Below are 26,424 nucleotides of genomic sequence, written 5' to 3' on the forward strand. Positions count from 1 at the left end.
AAACTTGCTAGAAGTTTCAAGTTTGCACACTGCACCACGCATGTGCTAGCCTTCTTGCCCACTAGAGGGCGCATCCCCACCTCGTGGTCCTCAGTTCCATATCATAGCAAAGAAGCCATCCCCGGGGAGGTGGGCGGGTTGTGAGAATATATGCCTGCTGTCCCTGGATAACACCTGTTACGGTAAGTAACTGTGCTTTATCCCAGGACAAGCAGGCATGATATTCTCACATGTGGGTGACCTCCAAGCCAACCAAAAAAGGGCAGGTGGGAGGATGGCAAATTATGAAAACAGGTTACGTAACACCGACTGGCCAAACCGGCCGTCGCTTCTGGACAAAGTGTCCAGACAGTAGTGGGAGGTGAACGTATGAACCGAAGACCAAGTGGCAGCTTTACAAATGTCCTCCATAGGTGTAGATCGGAGGAAAGCCACAGAAGCTGCCATCGCTCGGACTTTATGACCCGTAACACGACCCGCAAGCGGGAGTCCAGCCTGAGCGTAGCAAAAAGAAATACAAGCAGCTAACCAGTTTGACAAGGTGCGCTTTGAAACCGGGTGTCCCAAACGATTAGGATCAAAGGACAAAAATAATTGAGGAACCTTCCGATAAGACTTGGAGCGTTGGAGATAAAAGGCCAACGCCCTCTTACAGTCAAGGGTATGAAGCGCCGCCTCACCAGGATGAGAATGGGGCTTCGGAAAAAACACCGGAAGGACAATAGACTGATTGAGGTGGAAATCAGACACAACTTTAGGTAAAAATTTTGGATGGGTGCGAAGAACCACCTTATCATGATGAAACACCGTGAAAGGAGGATCCGCCACCAAGGACTGTAGTTCACTGATCCGACGAGCAGACGTGAGTGCAATCAAAAAGACTACTTTCCAAGTAAGAAACTTAAGATGCGACTTGTCGATGGGCTCAAAGGGAGGCTTCATCAGCTGAGCCAAGACCACATTAAGATCCCACACCACCGGAGGAGGTTTCAGAGGAGGATGGATATTCACTAGCCCCTTCATGAAACGAGTCACCAGAGGATGAAGAGAGAGAGAACGACCCTCAAGATGCCGATGGAATGCTGCAATGGCACTGAGATGTACCCGAATGGAAGTCGTTTTCAGGCCAGACTCAGACAAATGCAAAAGATACTCCAGAACCGAAGCCACAGGCACCGAATCCGGTTCCAGACGATTCAAAGAACACCAGGATGTAAACCTGGTCCATTTCTGAGCATAGCAAAGCCGAGTCGAGACCTTACGCGAGGCCTCTAAAATGTCCCTCACGGCCCGAGACACCGGAATCGAAGTCAGGGGGAGAGAAACCAAGCAGTCAGATGTAAAGACTGAAGATTGGGATGCAACAGCGAACCCCGACTCTGAGACAGCAGAGAGGGAAACACCGGCAGAAGCAGAGGTTCCCTGGTACTGAGTTGAAGAAGTAGGGAGAACCAGGGCTGCCTGGCCCAACGAGGCGCAATGAGGATCATGGAGGCTCCGGTCGATCTGAGATGAACCAACGTTCTCAAAATCAGTGGAAACGGCGGAAACGCATAAAGGAACTTCCCCTCCCAATCGAGAAGGAAGGCATCCGCCTCGAGACGATCCGGAGAGTAAATCCGAGAACAATAGAGGGGCAGTTTGTGGGTCTCCGGTGAGGCAAACAGATCCACCTGAGGAGTTCCCCAGCGGTCGAAGACCATGCGAAGGACCCGGGAATTCAGAGACCACTCGTGCGGCTGAAGAAGACGACTGAGCTTGTCCGCCAGCCGGTTTTGCTCTCCCTGAATGTAAACTGCCCGCAGGAATATGTTCTGCGAGATCGCCCAGTCCCAAAGGCGGAGAGCCTCGTGAAACAGAGGCCAAGAGCCCGTACCCCCCTGTTTGTTGACATAGTACATCGCTACCTGGTTGTCCGTCCGCACGAGTACCACCTGGTCGTGCAGTAGGTGGACAAAAGCTCGCGCAGCTAGAAAAATGGCGCGAAGCTCCAGCACATTGATGTGACAACGACGGTCCTCGGCCGACCACAGAGCCTGCGTCCGCAGACCGTCCAGGTGAGCTCCCCACGCGTACTCGGAGGAGTCCGTCGTCAAGACCTTGGTGTGAGGAGGAACGAGAAACAGCAAACCCCCTGACAAATTGGAAGAGTCGGTCCACCAACGGAGCGATCGACGTAAGCAAGGGGTCACCGATATCCGGGAAGACACCGGGTCGCGATCCTGTCGCCATTGCGACGCCAGAGTCCACTGCGCGAGCCTCAGGTGCAAGCGAGCGAAAGGCGTGACGTGAACCGTCGACGCCATGTGACCCAGCAAAACCATCATGTGCTGGGCCGACACCTCCCGCTGCCCCTGACAGTGGCGGCACCACCGAAGCAGGGTATCCCGCCGAAGAGGGGGGAGAAAAGCGCGGAGGCGAACCGTGTCCAGCACGGCTCCGATAAACTGGAGAGACTGTGCCGGGCACAATTGAGACTTGGGAAAGTTCACTTCGAACCCCAGGTCTTGTAGAAGATTGATAGTCTGTCGGGTCGCTAAGATAACCCCCTCCCTGGACGGGGCCTTGATTAGCCAATCGTCCAGGTAGGGAAAGACCTGTAGACCCCGCGTGCGCAGGGCCGCCGCCACCACTACCATACACTTGGTGAACACCCGAGGGGATGACGCCAGACCGAAAGGAAGAACCCGATACTGCAGGTGCAAATCCCCCACTTGAAAGCGCAAGAACCTGCGGTAAGTGGGATGCACCGGAACATGGGTGTATGCTTCCTTCAAGTCCAGGGAGCACATCCAATCCCCCTCCTCCAACAGCGGATAGAGAACCGGAAGCGATAACATACGGAACTTCTCTCGGACCAGGAACTTGTTGAGCTTCCGTAGGTCCAAAATGGGGCGCAAGTCCCCGGTCTTTTTTGGGACCAAAAAGTAGCGGGAGTAAAACCCCCGTCCCCTCTGATCGGGAGGAACCACTTCGACCGCCCGGAGGGTCAACAAGGCCCTGGCTTCTTCCTGGAGAAGGGCCAACTGGTTCCGATTGGGAGGGCAAGCCCCGGGTGGCAAGTCTGGAGGCTGACTGGAGAAGTTGAGCGAATAGCCCTCTGAGATTGTTCGGAGCACCCATGCGTCCGACGTGACGGCCGACCAGGCCCCGGCAAAGGTCGTCAGCCGACCCCCGATGGGGAGGGGATGGTGCGATATTGCGGTGAGGGCCCGCCCCCAACCGCCTATCCCGTCAAAAGGACGGCGCGGTCTTGGCGGCCCCCTGCGCGGCAGGTTTAGAGGGGCCACCCCTACTCTGTTGGGGCTGTCGCCGTGGCGGCGGTCTGGAGAAGGCCGGCGTCGACTTCTGAGGGTACCTCCTCGGGGGCTGCCGGAAAGGACGCTGGGCAGGAGCCTTAGGTTTCGGCCGTACCAGAGAGGCCAGGGAGCGTTCCTGTTTGGACAGTCGCTCCGTCGCCGCATCCAAAGAGTCATCAAATAATTCCACCCCAACGCAAGGCAAGTTTGCCAGGCGTTCCTGCAAATTTGACTCCATCTCGAGGGTACGAAGCCACGCCAGCCGGCGCATGGCCACCGCACAGGCTGACACCCTCGAGGCGAGTTCAAACGCATCATAAACAGCGTGGAATAAATATAGGCGCAGCTGGGCCAGATTCGAACTAAAGGTGGCGAACCGGTCCCTATGCGACTCAGGCATCACCTCACGAAAAGAGGGGAGGTCCTTCACCATCGTACGGAGGAAGGAAGAGTACGAAAATGCGTAGTTCAGGACCCTTGTAGCCATCAGAGAGTTCGCATAGAGACGACGCCCAAATTTGTCTAGGGTCCGGCCCTCCCTACTCGGCGGGACCGTCGCCGAGACCCTGGAGGGCTGCGATTTCTTGACCGCCGACTCCACTAGGAGCGAAGTATGGGAAAGTTGGCCCTTCTCGAACCCCTTGATGGGGAGGGTGCGATACTTAGACTCCATTTTGGAGGGGACCACAGCGACCGTCAAGGGAGCCTCAAGATTCCTCAGGAAGGTCTGACAGAGGACCTTGTTAATCGGAAGGCGCGGGGACTCCCTAGGGGGGGCAGGAAGATCCTGCTCCTCCAAGAACTCCTTGGTGTAAGTGGACCCTTCAGACAAGTCAACACCCAAAGCCGCAGCCATATCCTGCACAAACCTCGTAAAGGATGAGGGTTTAGCAGGAGGAGAGGGAGACCGAGACTTCCCGGCGGAGCCGAAGGGAGAGGCCTCGTGGGAGTATCTGGGCTCCCTACCTGACCCCGACCCCAACGAGGCACATTCCTGCGACCTCGACGGAGTCGGAGACCGTGTGCGTCTGAAGGAACCCTTGGGGGATCCCCCCGGGGTCCGAGGCACCGAGGCCCGACCCTTCGGCCCCGGCGAGGAAGCCCGGGAGCTCTCCCTGGCCGGAGACCGGAACAAAATGGGGTTATCGACCCGCAGGTCCCGCACCTGCAAGGCATCGGCCCCGGCCGGCGACGAGCGACCACGCCGCCGAGGCGAGGTCCGAGACCGCTTGGCCTTCCTCGGGCGGCGCCTCGCCCGAGACCTGCCCGAGGGCGATGAACCTCGCGAGGACCTCGAGGACGAAGACGAGATTCTTCGCACCCGGCGCACCTTGTCCTTTGGGCGCACGCTACGCTCCGGCGGACCCCGCGAAGCCGGGTCCGAGGGTACCGCCGAGGTCGAGGCCGTGGGCGCCTCGGGAGCCGAAGCCCCGGTACCCGAGGCCGAGGTCGCCAACTGTGGGGCGACCGAGGCCGAAGCAGCCGAGGCCGAAGTAGCCGAGGCCGAAGCCTGCTGCAGCTGGTCAATGGCCCCGGTGAGCTCCGAGGCGATTAACGCCTGGAGCAATTCTTGAAACACGGGGATTGACATTCCCTGCGGCAAGACCTGCCGCCGCTCCTCGGAGGGCGACCTCGGTCTCGAGTATTCCCTCGGGGCGGCGGACGCGGGCATCTTGGGCTTAACCGAGGCGGGCCCACCCGCCGACGAGCCCGAGGATGGCTTTTTGGACGATCCCGGAGCTGAGGAGGGAAGCGGAGACTTACCCGAGGCCTTGGAAGAGGCCAGTTGCTTCGAAGGCATCGAGGCCCGAGGCGAAGCCGATGGTCCCGAAGCTGAGGTCGAGGCCGATGTCGAGGCCGAGGTCAAGGCCGGGGCCGAAGCCGAGGCCGAACTCGAGGCCTTCCCCGGAGGGGACTCGACCGAGAAAAGTTCTGCCATGCGGGCTTTGCGGCGTTTAAGTGCCCGCTTCTGGAAAGTGGCACACTTCTCGCAGGACGCCGTCGGGTGTTGGGGCCCCAAACACTGCAAACAGCACCCGTGCGGATCAGTAATTGATAGAAGCCGTTCACAGCGCCCGCACTTTTTAAAGCCCGTTACGGGCCGGGACATGGGCCCAAAAGAGAGCCGGGAACAAGCGAGGTTCCTCGGTTACAGCTACCGGGAGCCCCCGGTAGCTACGAAACGAAACGAAATTTTTTTTTTTTTTTTTTTTTAGAAAAGAAAGAAAATAAAGAAAGAAGAAGACAAAAAAACGCAGCGACCGTGCGAAAATCCCTACACAGCCGCGGCGACAGAAGGCACAATTTAGCACAAATTCTCCACAGGGCTTCTGGCTCCGCGGATGAAAATGAACTGAGGACCACGAGGTGGGGATGCGCCCTCTAGTGGGCAAGAAGGCTAGCACATGCGTGGTGCAGTGTGCAAACTTGAAACTTCTAGCAAGTTTGCTTGAAAAGCTGTCCGCGCTGGGGCTCCGTAGATGACGTCACCCACATGTGAGAATATCATGCCTGCTTGTCCTGGGATAAAACAGCGATCACAAAATGATCCGCTTCGACCTGGACGCAGGGGCGAAATATCGGTCCAGGACAGCGGCCATGGCACTGAACTTCCGAAAAGCGAATTACAAAGGGATAAGACTCATGGTGGGGAAGAAGATTAAGAAGAGGATAAGCACTAGAACAAGCTTGGCCCCTTTGTAAGGACACAGTCATCGAGGCACAAAATCTATATATACCTCGTATCAACAAGGGATCCAAAAGGAACAAGGAACCAGCGTGGCTCAGTGAAGAGGTGAAGGAAGCGATCAGAGACAAGAAAAAATTTTGTTTAAGGAATGGAAAAGGTCAAGAACGGATGAAAACTGGAATAAGCACAAACAACATCAACACAGGTGTTTTAAGGAGGTAAAAGGGGCCAAAAGAGACTATGAGGAAACAATAGCCAAAGAGGCGAAAAATTTCAAGCCGTTCTTTCGATATATTAAGAGGAAACGACCCGCGAAGGATGACCATGGAATAAAGGGAGTGCTAAAGGAGGACAAAGCAATCGCCGACAAACTGAACACATTTTTTGCATCTGTATTTACCAAAGAGGATATAAACAGCATACCAGAACCCATAAGGCTATATGCTGGACACGAAGACGGGAACTGACAGGGCTGACAGTCAGTCTAGAAGATTGATAGGCTGGCAGATTGATAAGCTTTAACAGCGATAAATCCCCAGGACCAGATGACATCCGAGGGTCATCAAGAACTGAAAGGGACTATAGCTGAACTGCTTTAATGAATAGCCAATCTGTCGATCAAATCGGGAAACATTAAAGAAGACTGAAAGGTAACAAATGTTACGCCGATCTTCAAAAAGGTTCGAGGGGAGATCCGGGAAACTACAGACTGGCGAGTATGACCTTGGTACCGGGAAAGATGGTAGAGGTGCTGTTAAAGAACCGCATCATTGACACAGTCCGATGAGGACCAGCCAGCACGGTTTCAGCAAAGGCAGATCTTGTTTGATGAACTTGCTGCACTTCTTCAAGGGATAAACAGGCAGATGGACAAGGGCGACCCGGTCGACATTGTATAGCTGGATTTTCAGAAGGCGTTGGACAAGATTCCACATGAACGACTACTTCGGAAAATTGTGAGCCATGGAATCGAGGGTGAAATACTCACGTGGATTAAAAACTGGCTGGAGCATAGGAAACAGAGAGTGGGGGTAAATGGACAATACTCTGACTGGAAAAGCATCACCAGTGGGGAGCCTCAGGGCTCAGTGCTCGGACCTGTGCTCTTCAACATTTTTATAAACGATCTGGACATTGGTATAACGAGTGAGGTGATTAAATTTGCGGACGATATGAAGTTATTCAGAGTAGTGAAGACACAGAGGGATTGCGAAGACCTGCAACATGACATAATCAAGGTCAAGAAATGGGCATCGACATGGCAAATGAGGTTCAGCGTGGATAAGTGTAAAATGATGCATGTTGATAACAAAAATCTCAAGCACGAATACAGGATGTCCGGAGCGGTACTTGAAGAGACTTCCCAGGAAAGAGGTTTGGGAGTTCTGATCGATAAGTCAATGAAGCCATACGTGCAGTGCGTGGCAGCAGCAAAAAGGGCAAACAGAATGCTAGGAATGATAAAGAAGGGGATCATGAACAGATTGGAGAAGATTATCATGCCGCTTTACTGGGCCATGGTGCGCCCTCACCTGGAGTACTGTGTCCAGCAGTGGTTACCATGCATGAAGAAGGACATGGTACTACTCGAAAGGGTCCAGAGAAGAGCAACTAAAATGAAAAGAAGAGACAGAGAGGACATGATCAAAACATTCAAAATACTGAAGGAAATAGACTTAGCAGATAAAGACAGATTGTTCACCCTCCTCAAGGTAGGGAGAACGAGAGAGCACTCTCTAAAGTTAAAAGGGGATAGATTCTGTACAAACGTAAGTAAGTTCTTCTTCACCTAGAGTGGTAGAAAACTGGAATGCTCTTCCATGGTCTGTTATAGGGGAAAACACCCTCCAGGGATTCAAAACAAAGTTGGACAAGTTCCTGGTAAACTGGAACGTACGCAGGTGAGGCTGGACTCATTTCGAGCACTGGTCTTTGACCTGGGGGTCCACCGCTTGAGTGGACTGCTGGGCACGGTGGACCACTGGTCTTACCCAGCAGCAACAATTCTTATGTTCTAACTACAGCCAGCATGGTTAAAAGGTGATGTAGAGGAAACTATGAGGCTCATTTTCAAAAAGGAAAAACATCCAAAAGACAGCATAAACTGGCACTTGGATGTTTACTTGCCAAAATATCCAAGGGCCGATTTTCATAATTGACTTTTCAGCAATTGTTGAGTCTATGGCCCTTTTTGTTAAAAATAGGAATTTCTGTGATAACATGAGGAGAATAGTGAAAAACAACCACAAAGAAGTGTACACACCCACAGAACTGGGAGAAATAATTCTTTATTGGAAAAGACCCAGTACTGTTGGCATATACACTTCTTTGAGAGTGTTACTGACTGTTTGGTGTATTTGCATACCTTGCTCTATGCTGTATTTGAGAATAGTTAAAAATAAATTTAGGGGAAGAGTGAATTATACCTGACTGGTGTAAGAGAGAGACTGTTTCCTGCCCTTTGGAGAAGCAACACTTTAGGTGAGCCCAGAGCTGACTCCTAGCAGGCACCAGCGGGGATGTTGGATACACGTCATCAGGGTCCTTGATTCTGCTCTGAAAAAGATGCCTTAACTCCCCAGGAGGAAAGGGAGATACCACAAGAAATATCTCTTAAAGACTTGTAGTTAATTAATACTCGAGTTGAGGGATCATTAAAGTATGTTGCTATTCAGAATGTTACTTTTTCTCAAGATGTAATTCAGAAGTTAGAGAATGTTGATGAGAATGTTAAAGTACTAGACAAAAGATTACTAGCAAATGAAAATCATGTAACAGTTCTACAAGCATTTTCATCCTCCGCTATGAGGGATTCCCACACAGTGTATTCCAAGCTTGAAATGATGGAGAATTTGTGCTCTCATCTTCTCCTGCAGCTTTCAGCGATATGTTTATACTGATAACTCTAAGATCTACCTCTCTAAACTTGAAATCTCATTCATAGTCCAACTCCAAATCTCAGCCTCGCATGTCTAACTTCAACACTTTGATGTCCCACCAACATTAAGTTTATGTTTCCTTCCACCTCTTTCCATTTTTGTTGTCTCTGTATAAGGTCCCCTTTGTTTGTAATCTTGAGATAATATGAAACTGAAGGGAGATAGGTTCAAAACAAATGCAAGGAAGTTTTTCTTCACCCAAAGGGTCGTGGACACTTGGAATGCGCTACCGGAGGAAGTGATCAGGCAGAGTACGGTACAGGGATTCAAACAGGGATTGGACGGATTCCTGAGGGATAAAGGGATCGTGGGATACTGAGAGAGGTGCTGGGATGTAACACAAGTATAGAAGCTAACCAGGTAATAAGTATAGAGAGCCAACCAGGTCGTGCATGTGCAAGACCGGAGGGCTAGGACTTTGATGGGAAGATAGGACTTCAATGAGGAACCAAGGTGGCAAGGGGGCCCCTTCTAGTGATTCAGGCAGGTCGTGACCTGTTGGGCTGCCGCGGGAGCGGACTGCTGGGCAGGATGGACCTATGGTCTGACCCAGCGGAGGCACTGCTTATGTTCTTATAATATCTATCTCGATCTCTCTCTCATGTGCCACAGCCTCAACACCCTGAGATCATGGGTTCAAACCCTGCACTGCTCCTTGTGACCCTGGGAAAGTCATGTAATCCTCCACTGCTCCAGGGACATTAGATAGACAGTGAGTCTACTAGGACAGATAGGGAAAATGTTTGAAGTACCTGGATGTAAAACCGTTTTTAAGTGTGGTTGTATAACTACAAAAACGTGGCATTCAAATCCCAATCTTTTTCCCTTTCCCTATTATTACCTCCCAGTTAGACTACCGATTCTTTTTTTTCAGTTTGAATTTGGAAATGATAAGTAGCAGCAGTAATAATGTTTTTGCATTAATGTATATCACTTATAACAAGACAAAATAGCCAAAGAGAACTAGATATCCTACAAAAAAATTGCCTGTCGCAAAGGAAAAAAAAAAATACCATTTAATCATTATTTTAAGGGAAAGCAAGGCTGTCATAAAAGCAATTGGTAGAAACTACCATCCTTAACACAGCAATTCAATGTTACAAGATGCAGTTGCCTAGAAATATCTGCACTTTAGAATCCACCAACGTAAACTGCACAAAACGTCACCGTAACCAATTTTGTAGCCTATGACTAAACATGATTTCCCATTGCAACATTAATTGTCTCATCTTCTGCCAGTCCAGAGATTACAACCTAACATTATCCTGTTGTCGTTTAACAGGCATTTTATTTTTCAACAGAAATACTGGCATCTGTTCTTTCTCTGCACCCTGATTATTCAATATGAAGTCCCAACAGGCACCAATAATTACTTTAGGTCATATTTTTTCTTTATATATAAAGTGGTCTATTAATGTGAAAATGAAATGAAATCATGCACTGCAGGCCATACCTTGGTAGTTTAGCTTTATAGAATGAGTTTAGCCTTTTAGTGAATATTCTATATGTTTATAGTTGATTCTGAAATTTCATCCATTACTTACTCCACAGCTAGGATAAGTCCACTTAGTGGTTCTAAACATCTTTCAAACTGTCACCATTAGTTCTGATAGCATGCTATTCTGGATCCTCAGTGTTAGGTCTAAGAACACGTTCCTTGATTTTATACTGTAGATCAGATTCTCGTAAGTCAAGGTTCAAGGTTTATTAATATTTGATTTATCGCTAAATCTGTTTACAAAGCGATGTACATAAGTAAAAAACATAAAATATGGAGATACAAATTAAAACTCAGTAACATCAGTTTTAAGACAAGACAAACTTGAAATGGAGGGAAAAAAGGGCAAAGATTACATCTAATTTAAATAGAAAAACAAATACGGGAAAAAACACAAGGGAAAGGGTTTAGTTAAAAAATTAAATTACTAAGAAAAGATTATTTAATATTGAGTATTAAAAGCGTCTTTAAAAAGGTGAGTTTTCAAAGATTTTTTAAAAGAAAGCAAATCTCTTTCAATTGTAATATGTTGTGGTAGAAAGTTCCACCATTGTGGGCCCAGGACAGAAAACATGTCTGTTTCATGTTTTTATCATGTACTCTTAAATCCTTTACGTTATAAGAGAGCTCTTAGTTAACCAGTTTTACAAAGTTAATATTTCTGGCTCAAGTTCAGAGTTAGATAGGCAATATAAACAATTGCATCCCAGAACCAAAATTTAAAAGGTGCTGCGATGTTCTACCATCAGGGCTTTCTGCTGAATGCCCTCATGAGCCAACACCCACAACAAATCCTCAAAGAGAAGTCAATGCAGGGCCCTGTGCCAGTCTCACCTCTGGTTTGAATACTCGTAAAAACAGGAAGCTCATGACTGAGGAAATTAAGCTGTCCGCGCCAAGTGCGGTGGCGGCGAAAAGGGCGAACAGAATGCTAGGAATGATTAAGAAGGGGATCGCAAACAGATCGGAGAAGGTTATCATGTGCTGTACCGGGCCATGGTGCGCCCTCACCTGGAGTACTGCGTCCAGCACTGGTCACCATACATGAAGAAGGACACGGTACTACTCGAAAGGGTCCAGAGAAGAGCAACTAAAATGGTTAAGAGGCTGGAGGAGTTGCCGTACACCGAGAGATTAGATAAACTGAACCTCTACTCCCTTGAAAAGAGGAGATTGAGAGGGGACATGATCAAAACATTCAAGGTATAGACTTAGTGGATAAGGACAGGTTGTTCACCCTCTCCAAAGTAGAGAGAATGAAAGGGCACTCTCTAAAGTTGAAAGGGGATAGATTCCGTACAAATGTAAGAAAGTTCTTCAACCAGAGAGTGGTAGAAATCTGGAACGCTCTTCCAGAGGCTGTTAGAGAAGGAGACACAATTTTGTGTTCCGTTTTAAAAGCTCACGATCGGAGGTTACACCCTGAGACAGCACTATGTGAAATGCTGGCCATCATTGGTGTTCCGACCGAGCTAATGACAAAAGATAAGTTTTTTAGAGTCAGCTTACATATATAGTTGTGACCACCTGGCGATTTATTTATTAATTTTTGCTACATTTGCACAACATAGAGCCATATTTGGCCTTCTGGAAGGTTTTTATGCCGATGAGGTTCTCCGCCTGAACACCTTAGCCACAGCTGTGGTGGTGGGAGGGCTTTGTCCAAGGCTTTTCCTCCCAGTAGGGCCCCTTCTGACTTATGTTTTAGCTTCTTATACCTTCTACACGACCTTTGTGAATGTGTTTATTATAGATAGGGGAAAACACCCTCCAGGGATTCAAGACAAAGTTAGACAAGTTCCTGCTGAACCAGAACGTACGCAGGTAAGGCTAGACTTAGTTAGGGCACTGGTCTTTGACCTAAGGGCCACCGCGGCAGCAGACTGCTGGGCACGATGGACCAATGGTCTGACCCAGCAGCGGCAATTCTTATGTTCTTAACGCACACTGGATTTTGTTTTCCAGGATATGCTGTAGGGGCCTGATCAAAGGGAAAAAAAGGGCAAAGAAAAATGAAGAGGCCCAAGAGAAAGGTGAAAACAGGGGGGCATTTTCCACTCTAGCAGCCTCTGGCGATTCCCAGAAGGAAAATAACAGCACCACTTCCCATCGCTTAAGAGCACCCAAATTTTAAATTTGGCACTTTTTACATCGGATTTCATGCATGGATGAAGGCAAATGGATAAGTGCTGTTTTAGTCTAGGGGAGGTGGTCCTGGAAGTAAGGTGAGTAGATGAGTCCGGGATTTTAGACAAGGAAGCAAGCTTGTATTGGTAGATGAAGAAGGGGATGAATTTTGAAAAATAAGCCTCAAGAGCATGGAGGAGTTGAAAATTTACATTTACAGGGGTGGGGGGACAGGTGGAATGACTGAATCTAGTGCATGGTGAGGGGGAGAGGTTAAGTTTGAAGGGGACAGATGAACCTATATTTGGAACAGCAGAAGCAGCAGATTGGAAGCAGTAGGAAAGGGGGTGTGAGAGAGGAGAAGGGGAGGACAATGATAGCAGATGACATACACTCAGACACACTGTGCCCATCCATACAATGGCTATGCACAATCTTGTTTAAAGTACTGTAACGGGATCGACTAACTTTAACAGTACTAGGTCAATGTACTTAAGTAAATCTAACGATGAAAGCATATTTTGATACTTTAAGTAAAAGTAAAAAACTATAATTAAAAACAAATTAAAAATGTACCCAAGGGGGGGAAAAAAAAAAAGCAGCCACTTATCACGTCAATCATGCAATGGTGCCATTTGTAGATTCATGGCTACCAGAAAGATAGGCCAGGGTTTTGAAGGCCTACATTTTTGGCACCTATGTTTGATGGTAATCGCGTCTATGGAGGTGCCTAAGGTTGTTGCCAGTGTTAACCACACCTTCTTTGACCTTAGGCGCCTCTACAGATGCAATGAAGGCATCATTTTTATAGGTGCCTTTAGGCATCAACATTTTTTTTTAATTGATTTTTCTTTTTTTAACAGCTTTGCCCTTCCCACCCATGCTAAGCCATGGTGCCATTTATAGACTATGCCCCCAAGTGCCTAAGTGAGTAAAAAGCAAATGTACCGCAACTGCAATGTCTGTCCTTCACAAATTGCTACCAGTTTCAGCCTCATTCCCACTTTAAAAGTGACCCAACTCATCTAACCAGTTCAAACACAGGCAACTCCACTGTTCTTATAGGCTATATTCACTGACTAGCAAAATTTATGATGAAAAGATTCACCGTTTGCACAACGAGGTTTGCAATAGCAAAATCCGCTTCCCAGTTTTGTTGTTTCATTTGGTTTACTGAGGAATGTCAGTTGCATCCCTTTCACTTTTAACTACAAGCATCAAATGTAACTAGGTAAAAGTATTAAAAATTGTCAAAATTGAAGAGATCAAACCAGCTATGTCACTCGAAGTCCAAATTCTATACCATACTAGTTATCGGATCTGAGAATGGTGGCAGTTGACCGTTTAATGCAGCTGATGCACCGAGATGATCGTGGCGGTTGTCTGGCTGTTGCAGAGGTCATCTGATCCAAATGACATGCCTGCATTTTAGCATTGCATGGACTCTGACTAGCCTGTATTTTGGCACTTATTACTACGTCCTGGGAAACCTCATGGCTGAAATATTGTGTGTTGGCTTGGCTGCATACGTCAGGGCTCAAGGAGCATACCAGCTTTTGCTCCTTGGCATATCGTTCTTTATGAACTTCTAACATCAGATCCTAGTGTCTGACTGGAATTTACTTTATTTCATTTATTTTATTTTTATTTATTGTTTTCTCAGGTACTTTAGCTAGATTGTGAGCCTTCGGGACAGCTAGGGAAATCCAAAGTACCATTTTTATTTATTTTATTTTAATGTATCTTTCATCTATCTTCATTGTAAACCGCTTTGAACCTCACGGTATAGCGGTATATAAGAAATCAAATCAAATCAAATGATGAGGAGAGATCAATGGCGAAGGACATCATGTTTGGGAAGATCGAAGGAACCAGGCGAAGAGGGCGACCTGCAATCAGATGGCTGGACACATTGAAAACAACCCTGGGGATGACACTGGAGGACCTTTCTGGACTAGCACAAAACCGATTTCTTTTTAGATCTGCAATTCATCAAGTCGCTAGGACTCAATCTCATACACACACCAATTACAAAGATCACCCCATCCACTGAAACACAACATACTACCAGTGCAGTTGTATGTACCAATTAGAGAATGACACGGTGACAAAATTCATCACTGTTCCCGTCCCCACGGATAACCGCGGGAAATAATCCCATGTCATTTTTTAGTGTCTATTTCAACCTCGGTCCTTCTACACCAGCATTCTTCAAAGCAAAGCTTGCGGGTCAGTGGTTGTGGCCATTCATACTCTGATTCTTATGTGAGCCAAGGATAATGAAGCCATTGTGACATCACTGATGTGATTGGCTCTTAGGCACTGGTGGAATGAGGCATTATGACATCACAAGATCTGCTCTGGATACCAGAGACTGTCATTCTTCAGTGTCTGTTTCAACCTCGGTCCTTCTACACCAGCATTCTTCAAAGCAAAGCTTGAGGGTCAGTGGTTGTGGCCTTTCATACTCTGATTCTTCCCTCTCTCCTTAAAGAATGACATGAAGATGGTTTCCCGCGGTTATCCGCGGGGACGGGAACGGTGATGAATTTTGTCACCGTGTCATTCTCTAGTACCAATACAACCAGATCCAGAGGGATCTATAGCACTCTTGCCTGTTCCCTTTGCCCAACAGGAAGTGTGTTGGTATTCTAGGGCAAATGTGCAATATTTGTAGAGCTATCTTTTCATAGGTAGGAATGGGTTTGTGTTCGGTTAATGCTGTTAGACTACAGCAGGTTTGCTAAAGCCCTTTTGTATTTCTTTATAATTTGCCTGGAAGTGAACAGGACAGACCAAACGTCCATCAAGCTCGGTATCCTGTTTTCAACAGTGGCCAATCCAAGTCACAAGCACCTGACAAGATCCCAAGAAGTGGAACAGATTTGATGCTGCTTATCCTAGGAATAAGCAGTGCATTTCCCCATCTTAATAATGGCTTATGGACTTTTCTTTTAGAAAATTATCCAGATCTTTTAAAACCCCACTAAGGTAACTGCTTTCACCACATTCTCTGGCAACAAATTCCTGAGTTTCTATGAAGCTAATCATAGAACAGCTTACAAACACTCAAGAAAGACATGGAGGTACTTGAGAGAGTCCAAAGGAGAGCAACGAAACTGGTAAGAGGGCTGGAACACTGCCCATACGCCGAGAGGTTGGATAGGCTGGGGCTCTTCTCTCTGGAAATAAGGAGGCTCAGGGGTGATATGATAGAGACCTTCAAAATCATGAGGGGCATAGAGAGGGTGGATAGGGACAGATTCTTCAGGCTGAAGGGGACAACAGGTACGAGGGGGCATTCGGAGAAACTGAAGGGAGATAGGTTCAAAACGAATGCAAAGAAGTTTTTTTTCATCCAGAGGGTCGTGGACACTTGGAATGCGCTACCGGAGGAAGTGATCAGGCAGAGTACGGTACAGGGATTCAAACAGAGACTGGATGGATTCCTGAGGGATAAAGGGATCGTGGGATACTGAGAAAGCTAACCAGAAAATAAATGTAGAAACCCAACCAGGTTGTGCAGGTGCAAGACCGGAGGGCTAGGACTTTGATAGGAAGATAGGACTCAATTAGGAAACCAAGGAGGCATGGGGGCTCCTTCTGGTGATTTAGACAGGTCGTGAACTGTTTGGGCCGCCGCGGGAGCGGACTGCTGGGCAGGATGGACCTATGGTCTGACCCAGCGGAGGCACTGCTTATGTTCTTATGTTCTTATGAGCCTACCTACATTTCATTAATATATTTTAAGTAAAAATACTGTATTTTTAAACTTTGTTTTTGCTTTAAGGGAAGTTGTGGTGCTATTAGGAATGACATCAAAACAAACATGGGGGAAATTCTAAAACTAATGCATAAACTTAGGCCCTCTTACAAAGGTGTGCTAAGCGTTTTAGCGCGGATTTAGTGCGCGCTAAATCAACACATGTGCTAACCGCTAACTCACCATAGGATAACATGCACGTGTTAGCATTTAGTGCACGCTAAAAAGCTTAGCGCACCTTTGTAAAAGAAGGGGGTTAGGCAGTAGTAGGCGCCCTACCAATGCCTAAATTAATTTAAAAATGCTGTTAGAAAAGGCAAAAAATGGCAAGGTTGAGGCGCCTACCAATGCCTAAATAAAATGCACTGGAATCATGCCTACGTAGGCACTTTAGGCTGCTGGACGCCAAAGTAGGTGTGGCCAATGCTGGAAGTAGCATTAGGTGGTCTAAAGCACCTACTTAGGTATGATTCATGAAAGATAGGCAGCTGAAATATAGGCCCGGAAAACCCTGGCCGGGGTACCATGAAACTAGATCGTAGCTTGCCATCAGCTGATCCTGGCAGGGTAATCCTGAAGTCATAATGCCGTTGTACAGGTCCATGGTGGGACCTCATTTGGAGTACTGTGTTTAGTTTTGGAGGCCCCATTAACAGAAGGATGTGAAGAGAATGGAGCCGGTTCAGCGAATGGCCACTAAGATGGTCTCAGGACTCAAGGATCTTCCCATATGAAGAACGTCTAAGCAGGCTACAGTTATATTCTCTCGAAGAACGCAGAGAGGGGAGACATGATAGAGACGTTCAAATATCTTACAGGCCGTACCGAGGTGGAGGAAGATATCCTTTTTCTTACGGGTCCTACGGCAACAAGAGGGCATCCGCTCAAACTCAAGGGATGGAGATTTCATGGCAACATCAGGAAGTACTTCTTCACTGAAAGGGTGGTTGATCGTTGGAATGGCCTTCCACGTCAGGTAATTGAGGCCAGCAACATGCTCGACTTCAAGAAACGATGGGATAAACATGTGGGTTCACTTAAGGGAATTGCTTAGAGAGAATGTTCTCTTAAGGGGAGGGTTCTTTTGAGTGGGCAGACATGTTGGGCCGATGGCCCTTTTCTGCCGTCATACTCTATGTTATTCTATGATGAGCTGAGTCGGCAAGGCTTTCCAAAACCACAGCTTCAAGGAACCCTGCCAGCTCAGCTGATCAGGGGAAATTCCCCTGCTGCGATCATCTGATGGTAAGCTGTGATCTAGTTTCATGATACCCTGGTAAAGATAGGTGGCTGAAATGTAGGTCAGGGTTTTCCGGCCTACATTTCAGCCGCCTTTCTTTGCGTAAATCAGGCGCAATTCTCTAACTTGTGCTGCCACGTGACTGGCATGTGTGGCGCAGTGGTTAAAGCTACAGCCTCAGCACCCTGAGGTCGTGGGTTCAAACCCACGCTGCTCCTTGTGACCCTGGGCAAGTCACTTAATCCCCCCATTGCCCCAGGTACATTAGATAGATTGTGAGCCCGCCGGGACAGACAGGGAAAAATGCTTGAGTACCTGCATAAATTCATGTAAACCGTTCTGAACTCCCTTGGGAGAACGGTATAGAAAAATTGAATAAATAAAAATAAAATAAAACATGGGTGCCGGTAAGAGAATCCAGAGGATAATGTTTAGTATATGTTTTTACAGGATTCTTCTTTGGGAGTGTTCACAATTACTGTATTTATTTAAAATCTTAGGTGGGGACTAGATGGAGAGTAAGCCTCCAAACACAGTGTATTTACTGCAGATAGGCTGCATTTGGCCACACAAATACAGCTCAGCAGAGCAGAGGAGCACTCCAGGGGGTACTGCAGTGAACATCACATTAAAAAGTCCCAGGTACATATGTCACCATAATCTGCTTATATTGTATGGTGAGCAATGCTCTCTTTAAGGATTGGCCAGTTGCGTGCAAATTTTTCTCATGCGAGTGACAAGTTCTAAAAAGCAAACATTTTCCAGATATGTAAGTATTTTTGTGAACGATGACATAAAATCTGTGAGTAACATTCCTAGAATGTATGAGCGATTGCTCATGTGTCCAGCTTACAGGGAACATAGATGGCGAGTCCTCCAAAACATACCCCAAACCTACTGTATCTACAGATAGATGACACCTGCAGGCATAAGGCCTATTGTTGTAGTGTACAGATAGGTAAAGTAAGTTTTGGAGGGCTCACCATACAATATTTACAGGTTATGGTGACGTGTACCTGGGACTTTTTAATGTGACATACACTGCAGTACTCCCTAGAGTGCCCCTCTGCTCTGCTCGGATGTTTGTGTGGCCAGTTTGCTAAAAATGCTGGCTGCTTCTGTGTCCCAATGGCTTGTTTTTGTGTATTTTTCATTTGGACATTTTTGTATTCGAAAATGGTCAAAAAAGATAAATGCACCTTCTATAAATGGTGTTCTATTTAGGGGCCGCTAGGCACCTTAATTGTGGCTGCCTAGTGACACTTAAGTTCAGGATCTGTGCCAAACTTAAATTTTTGCAATTGGCTTAATCGGCGTGGTAATTGACCATGCCAGTTTTCAGTCAATCCAAAAAATAAATAAAAATTAAGCAATTTAAGAGTTTGCCACCGAACTCTTAGGATGCCATCCAATGCCTAGTGACATTTAAGCATGGTTATGGGTGGAAAAATAGTTGTGGTTGAGTTAGGCGTCCAACATAGGTGCCACCGAAATAGGTGAATGAAAAGCTGGCTTAATGAAGCAATGCCTGTGTCTAGGATGCCTACTGATGGCTAAATCAACTTAAGCATCACAAGGCGTAATTCTGTAAATGGCACCATTTTTATGATTGATATCTGTACCAGCTCAGTGCCATTTATAGAATCAGACCCACTAAGGGCCAAAACATCTAGATAGGTCATTTCTGGAAGAAAAAAAAAAAGATAGATTCTCTTGTGGTTTTGAAAATGGACATTTTCTCTACTGGATTTTTGGATGTCTTTCCTGACTAAGACATCCTATTGAAAATGCCCCCCACATCAAGATACATGCATATTAACAGGATTTTGGGCATTTGCACGCATATGTGCACACATACACACATATGCCAGTATTTAAGCACATTTCTGAAGCATAAATATCAGCGCACACTTTATAGAATTATCCCATAAATGACTGGCTGTAAACTGCTTCTTAATTTTGCATGTATGGTTGTTTATAATTAGGACAAATAGAACAAAATTGAAAAGATACTTTACGTTCTACTGAATATATCAAGATTTTCATGCAGCTTGACTCAACTGCTGACTGATTCGCTAAGGGCCCCTTTTACGATAGTGATTCCCTCACAGCAAAGGCACCAAAGCCCATCCCATTTCTATGGTGCTTTGGCCGTGGGAGAATCGCTGCTGTGGCTTCATAGAAAAGGCCTAAAGGGCTTTCTCCTACTCTGTTTCAAAGGAGAGGAAAAAAAAAACAAAAAAAAACAACTTAGGGACCCTTCTACTAAATCTGGGCTTAGTGCTTTCTAATGTGGAACTTTCCCACATGCTAAGCCTAGATTTACCGAGGCCTTAAAGCTAGGCTTTTTCATTGTTATTGTTGCAGATCATGTGCATGTTTCCATTAGTGCACAGCACCTGTAAGAAAATAACTTGGAAGTACTTACCACCTCCTATTTAGGAGGTGCTAACGTATGCACCAATGTAAACACGCTAACTGAATAATGCGGGAATACTCACTTATGACATTCTCCCTCTTAAAAAATTATTAAAAATAAAGTACAGCAAAACAGCAGAACGATATATTTGTATACAGCCAATTAAAAAAACACTCCCAATAAAGGAAAAACAATACCTTAGTAGAACTTCCAATGTTTATACAATTTTTTGGTATATGTATGAGTAATAACGCCTCCCCCCCAAAGCAAAATTAACCACAAGTGACAGGGAAGAATGCACCAAGAGAAAGCCCAACACAAAAAGTGATCCATAACTGGGCTAGTAAATGCCATTGATTTCAAGAAGGACAGGCCAAAGAAAAAGGGCCCAAATCGCCTCCCATTTGGCAAATGTCTGTCTATTAAGTGAAATAAGACGTTCCATCTCACAAATATAATGAACCTGAAGAATCCATTCAGAAATAGATGGAACAGCCCGACACTTACAATATTTTGCCAAGTTAGTGAGCCCCACCGGTTTAGAGCCAAATAGAAACACCGCCGGGTGCCACAAGACCGCGCAACCCAGCCATGCTTGTAAACGACTCTGGACGGAGCGCCAATATGCTTGGGCTTTGCAACAAGTCCACCACAAGTGACCCATAGTACCAAGTACAGAACAACCTCGCCAACAGGTAGAAGATACAGAAGGAAACATGTGATGCAGCTTCACTGCAGTAAGATACCATCTATACTCTAATTTAATAGCATTTTCTTTAAATATCATTGCCGTCTTCAATAAATCACATTCAATCGCAGTCCAAGTTTTATCCCCTAGAACCACTCCCAATTCCCGTTCCCAACTGTCCCTATGTAAAATATAGGCTGGAGAGGAGGACACCAAAAATTGGTAAAGACAAGTAATAAGACCCTTAGTATTAGTAGAGGTGGCATACAAAACCTCCAAAAAGAAAGGTTCCCTCTGTACAATCCGACGGATACGAGGTTGCAAACGAAAGTGTTTAAGCAGTAAGTAAGCATAGACATCCTGAGGGGGAAAATGATAGATGTTCTGTAGAGAGGAAAAAGAAAGAAACTGTCCATCCTCAAACAAAGCCCCCCCCCCCCCAAGTAGCCACTCCAGCCGCCACCCAATGGGTAAAAATTCTTTTTAAAAAAATAATAAACACTTGCTTATCACATGCAAACCAGCAAAATACTGCAAAACACATTTAATGCATTAATGTCATCTATCAGAGTGCCTTTTACATAAAATCCTATGGCCTTGCGGTAGATAACAGATGAACCTGAATTTTTTCCGTTGTGTATAAAAAGTTAATAAATTGACAACATACAAAAGGTTATGAAAAGGGCAGACGGAGGTAAATGGGGTACTGGTACAAATGGTATTTATTAAATTTATCTTTAAATAGATTTATTTTATGCAAAAGGTATATACTTGGTTTTCAAATTGACAAAAATATTCATATGATAAAACACTAATCTTTATATAAAGCTGTTTTTCATACAAACCCTATGCTGATATCCAAAATACTGTATATTCTATTATTTTCAACTGGGAGGTATAGTCATGCACTTTTTTTTTTTTTATTATTATTTATTTATCAAATTTTTACATGTTATAAATCAAGTATCCACTTGTACAGAAAGTTGAAGAAAAGCAGGAAAATAATACTCAAAAGTAAAATACATGGTAATCAAGTAAAATAAAATAAAAAAATTTTTTAGCTTAAATTCAGCTCAAGTCCTCACTTTAATACTATGTAACATTAATGTAACTAAGCAAATGTCAAGAGAGCTTGTAAGTACATGTAATAAGATGAACCTCAATAATGTATTTAAGAGAGTATGATAACATCCAACGTACTAGTTTATAAGTAAAGTTAATTCTTGTCATGGTATGTGCAAAATAAACCTATCTGGAAACATTACCCTGGAAGCAGTATTTTGAACAATTTGAAATTTTATAGTTTGAGTGCTTGCTTTCAAAGTGAGAAATTCCTGTATCTTCTACTAAAATTCAATGGACTAATATTTACCTTTATTCTGTTAATTATTCATATGGTATACAAGCGGCCACTGAAAAGTTCTCAGTCTATTCAAGACGAGAATGATATGAAGCCATTAAACTTATAAGTTATCACACATTTTTCTTGACACTGTTTCAATATGAAAACAAAACAAAAACTGTCATGAAAAGTGTGAAATAACATAAGTTTCATGGCTCCATATCATTCTTTTCTTGGTTAGGTCAAGAACTTTTCAACAGCCCCCCTCGTATGTACATACTTATTATTGCATGTGTAAGTTTACGCCTGTATTTCAAATCCTGTGGCAAGCCAGCATTATGCATTCTTTTGGAAATTCATCACACCTTGCAAATGAAATGTCACCGAAACCAGGAACAGGGATAAACATTCTACCCAATTCTGCTTCCAAGAAATGAACCGATTTAATAGCCTACTAAAGCCTATGGCAGCTTGAACACAGTGCTAGCAGCCATATACAAATGCAGAAAAAGAACCAAAACAGCTCACTTATCCACAGCAATCGGGGCGACTTACGTTGAAATCCCAAATTATAGAGTGCACTTCTGACTAATAAAGATATTCAGTTATTATTATGCACACCGTTTAAAGGGGATTTGCTGACATGCGGCAAAGAATCATTTGCACAACGGTGAATGCTTTGGCAGGACTTAAGGTACAGATCAGGTGGGAAGTTATTGGATGTTGTAGAAACATACACAGTTACTGCCCTCGTGCAGAGCTCAGTGCTGTGCAGAAATCGCATTGTAATTTAGCACTAGTTAACTCTGGTTTAAAAATATTAATGAGAAATCGAAGGGTTGCATTTGTTGGAGGCATTGATTATGTCAGTGATAGTGCATTAAAAAAATAATAAATAAACATATCAAGTACTACCGGCCTACAATATTGACATGGCAGCTACTTCTGTTTTAAGGGATTTGAGGAGAGAGCTTTACACCCCACCGTGGAAATGCCCTGGATGAGCAATGCAAAATAAAGAGTACCAGTGCTACTGGGCCAATGGATCACACTGAGGGCTCCATTTACTACGCCGGGTTAAGGCTTTAACGCATGGAATAGCATGCGCTAAATTGCCACCCGCACTAAACCTTAACGCCAGCATTGAGCTGGCGTTAGTTCTAGCCACGTAGCACAGGTTTAGCGTGCGCTAAAACCGCTAACGCAGCTTAGTAAAAAGGAGCCCCAAGTATTTTGGGGTTGTTTCAATTAAAAAAATAAATAAAGAGAATTAAAGCTAATGCAACCTTACTAGCCATATCACCATACCATATCAACGTACGGGTTTCTTGGCTCCTTTTGCCTCCTTTCCAGCTCTTATTTTTTTCTAATACGTATTATTCCTGTTCTCATTTGGGGGGCTTTTATCTTTTGCAGTAAAAGGCACTTGTCTTATGCCACAGCTAAAGTGTTTTAAATTCCCTTTGCCCAGTCCACTCTTCAATTTCTGTGCTCCTTGCAAGGGGTTCAGACAAGAATCCCTTGTTTACTCAGCTGCATGCTAGGAGCACAGAACATACGATACGCTTTGAAAATCTTTAAACACTAATATTTCCTCTGGAATTAAAAATTATACATTAACAATGTGATGCTTTGGGTTTTTTTTAATCCATCCAAATTATCAGAAAAATACTTTCCTTGGGCTGCTACTGGAGGTGGGGGGAAAAAAAAAAGCTACCCCAAAATATAGCAGTTTGTATTACAAGGTGTTTTGTGTAAGCACTACAAAAGGGAAAATTGCAGAAACTACAGAGCATAAGATACTGGATTCTAGAAAAAAATGTTTTTCTGAAAATATTTAGTCAAACTGATCTCTCTTTTTTGTATCAAAGCAAATATTCAATCAATACTACTCCCCATGGAGAAACAAATTTCTTCTTACACTTTAGAACCTAATGGGGTTTTTTTTTTCTATTTTTCATGGAGCAGCATCTCCCTCACCAAAAAATAAAATAATCTGCCACCTATACACAGAGACTCTTGTTTATCGAGTTTGTACAACATTTTTAAAGTTTAGATGTCATTAGATATAGGGCAGACAGCTCGATTTTGGTGCCGATTCCCAGTGCACCTGTGCAGCTTCTTAAGACTATGATGTACCTCATCTCAGAAAAACAATTCTGCAACAAAATGTCTGTCAGCTCAGCCTTATAGTATTACACAATGTCACTATTATACAGCACTGTATAGTATAGGTTTGGCTCACTGTTTTGGTTACACCATAAATATTCATGGTGCAAGTACACTACTGTTTTATAAAGGAGATCAGGCAAAGGGGGGAAAAAAATGGCAAAGGGCTCCTAAATTTTGTGCAAACATTCCGTGTCCTGAGATTTCAACCAGAAAATGTAGAGACAGTGCATGCCTACGATTCTGTCCTTAGTGGATAGTGAAACTCTTACTGAATGTTCTTGGATGGTGAATCCTCTGTTAAGCACAAGAGAAATACGATCATCACCTGCCCTCAAGAATTTAATCCCCGAGGGAACTTGGGTACCTACTTTTTGACAACTTGGTACCTACTTTTCTTGGGCATCATTAGGAACCAGGTCAATTAAGGGGCAACAGCTAGCTTTAAATCTAGGCTATTCTTAGAGGGCATCTTTGCAAGCAAACTGCAGCAGATCCTAAGAACTCGGCATGTCTTTGGATCTGACCAGAGAGAAAAACGCAACATCTATAAGCACAGCTTACATCTGCTCTGCATTATTGTAGCCTTGCAACATTGGCGCGCGCCTGCAATACACGTCGCCCGGGATCTGGGGGGGGGGGGGGGGGGAGCTACTCCCGATAATTATCTTAATTGACTTTAACGTCGCCTTCTGTTGCAGTATTTTTCATAATTAGCCATCCTTTCTGCACCTATGCCCCCACAGGGATGAAGAGAAATGCCTGTCCTTCAAACGCACTATTTCCGGGAACTCTGTCTGTTCCCACTTTTCCCAGGTACGTTAATACAGAGCAGCCCCTGTCGACGGGCTACGAAGTGACGTTGAGCGTCGGGGAAGGGAACCTGTTAGACGATCTGGAACCCTCGCGCCCGGGACGCCAACTGTCGGGTAAGCGCGCGCGTGCGGGGCGCGCTCGCTCACTCGCTCGCGCCGGGGCACGCGAAGAGGCTCCGGCTTTGCGGTACTTACGTGTACTGGTGAGGGAAGCTGTAGCCGTCCGCGCTCGGCGCCGACACGACGACGGCCAGCAGGACGTGGAGGCAGAGAGCCGGGGCGACGGGAGCCCACATCGCCATTTTCCCATCCAAAATGCAGCCTGCTCCAACCGCCGAGTTACAATTCCTCCCTTTCCCCTCAACGCTGTCTTCCGGTAAAATCCCTGGCGCCGGGTGGTCTTCGGGGCTCAGAGGCGCTGCTGTTGCCGCTCGCTCGCTCTCGCGCCCGGCATCAAGAAAGTAGAGGGAGAGCAGGCTGCAGACGCTCTCCTCGGCTCCCCTGTAGCAAACGCACTGAGCGAACGCAAACTGCTACTTTATCTCAAATAGGCAGCCGAGACCCCCCCTCCCCGGCTCGTGCGCACTGCCAGAGCCAGCTCCCGCGCGCCGCCTGCCTGCTCGCGCAGTCCCCAATTCAAAGCGCTCGCGCCCCCCCAGCTGCAAGAAAACGATTTCTCCCAGGTGCTTCCCGCGCGCCAGGACCAAAAGTACTCTGCCCTGCCTTCAACCTAGTGTTGCACTGAAAACTAGTCTTTTAAGTACATCACTGCAGTAAAACGAGCAGTTTACGGGATGGCTCTCTCTCCTTCTTCCACAAATGGTTGCATCTATTTTTTTTTTTTAATACCTTTAACTATTGGAATTCAGTTTTTTTTTTTAAATTGTGCTAGCATATCTTCTATGCACAGTTTCTGATCCCCCCCCCCCAATACCCAGTTGCAAATGTTCTTATCAAATTATTGAGTAACTCTTAACAAATCAACTATCATTGGTCCTATATTTTAGTAATAGTAAACCTCACATTTCAGTTTCAAAATGCTATCAAAATATAATTTGCTTTTCATGGTAATTCTGCAACTACGATTTTCAGTACACAGTACCTCATATGTGAATAACAATCTTATCTTCTATTTTCAGTTAATCAACCCCTCCTGAATTTACTGAGATTTATTTTTATTTGTAAAGGAAAAGTGGAAAGAAAAATTACATTTGGCCCTCTTTTACTAAGCTGAGGTAGATGTTACTACCACCACCCAGGGCGCTAAATGCTCTGATGCTGCTCCCGCACTCATAGGAATTCTATAAGTGTGGGAACATTTAGCACTCCAGGCCACTATAGAAACCTACTGTAGCTTAGTAAAAAGATGGCATCATTTCATGAATTTCACTGAGAAAGTATGAATTTGTATAAAACCTGCAAATATTAGGACTTTA

General features: G+C 45.4%; 1 protein-coding gene across 2 annotated transcripts in view; it reads right to left on the reverse strand.

The window, feature by feature from the left end:
- Nucleotides 1–25,544, reverse strand: part of CACNA2D2 (calcium voltage-gated channel auxiliary subunit alpha2delta 2) — a 1,199,719-nt gene extending 1,174,175 nt beyond the window's left edge. For both annotated transcript variants that reach the window (XM_033926190.1, XM_033926189.1), the window contains exon 1: nt 25,184–25,544. In XM_033926190.1, the coding sequence (XP_033782081.1) occupies nt 25,184–25,290 (107 nt within the window). In that variant the 5' untranslated portion in view covers nt 25,291–25,544. The remainder of the gene's footprint in view (nt 1–25,183) is intronic.
- Nucleotides 25,545–26,424: the final 880 nt, after the last annotated feature.

This window comes from Geotrypetes seraphini, chromosome 17 (assembly GCF_902459505.1).
Source record: "Geotrypetes seraphini chromosome 17, aGeoSer1.1, whole genome shotgun sequence".
Classification (NCBI taxonomy): Eukaryota; Metazoa; Chordata; class Amphibia; order Gymnophiona; family Dermophiidae; genus Geotrypetes; species Geotrypetes seraphini.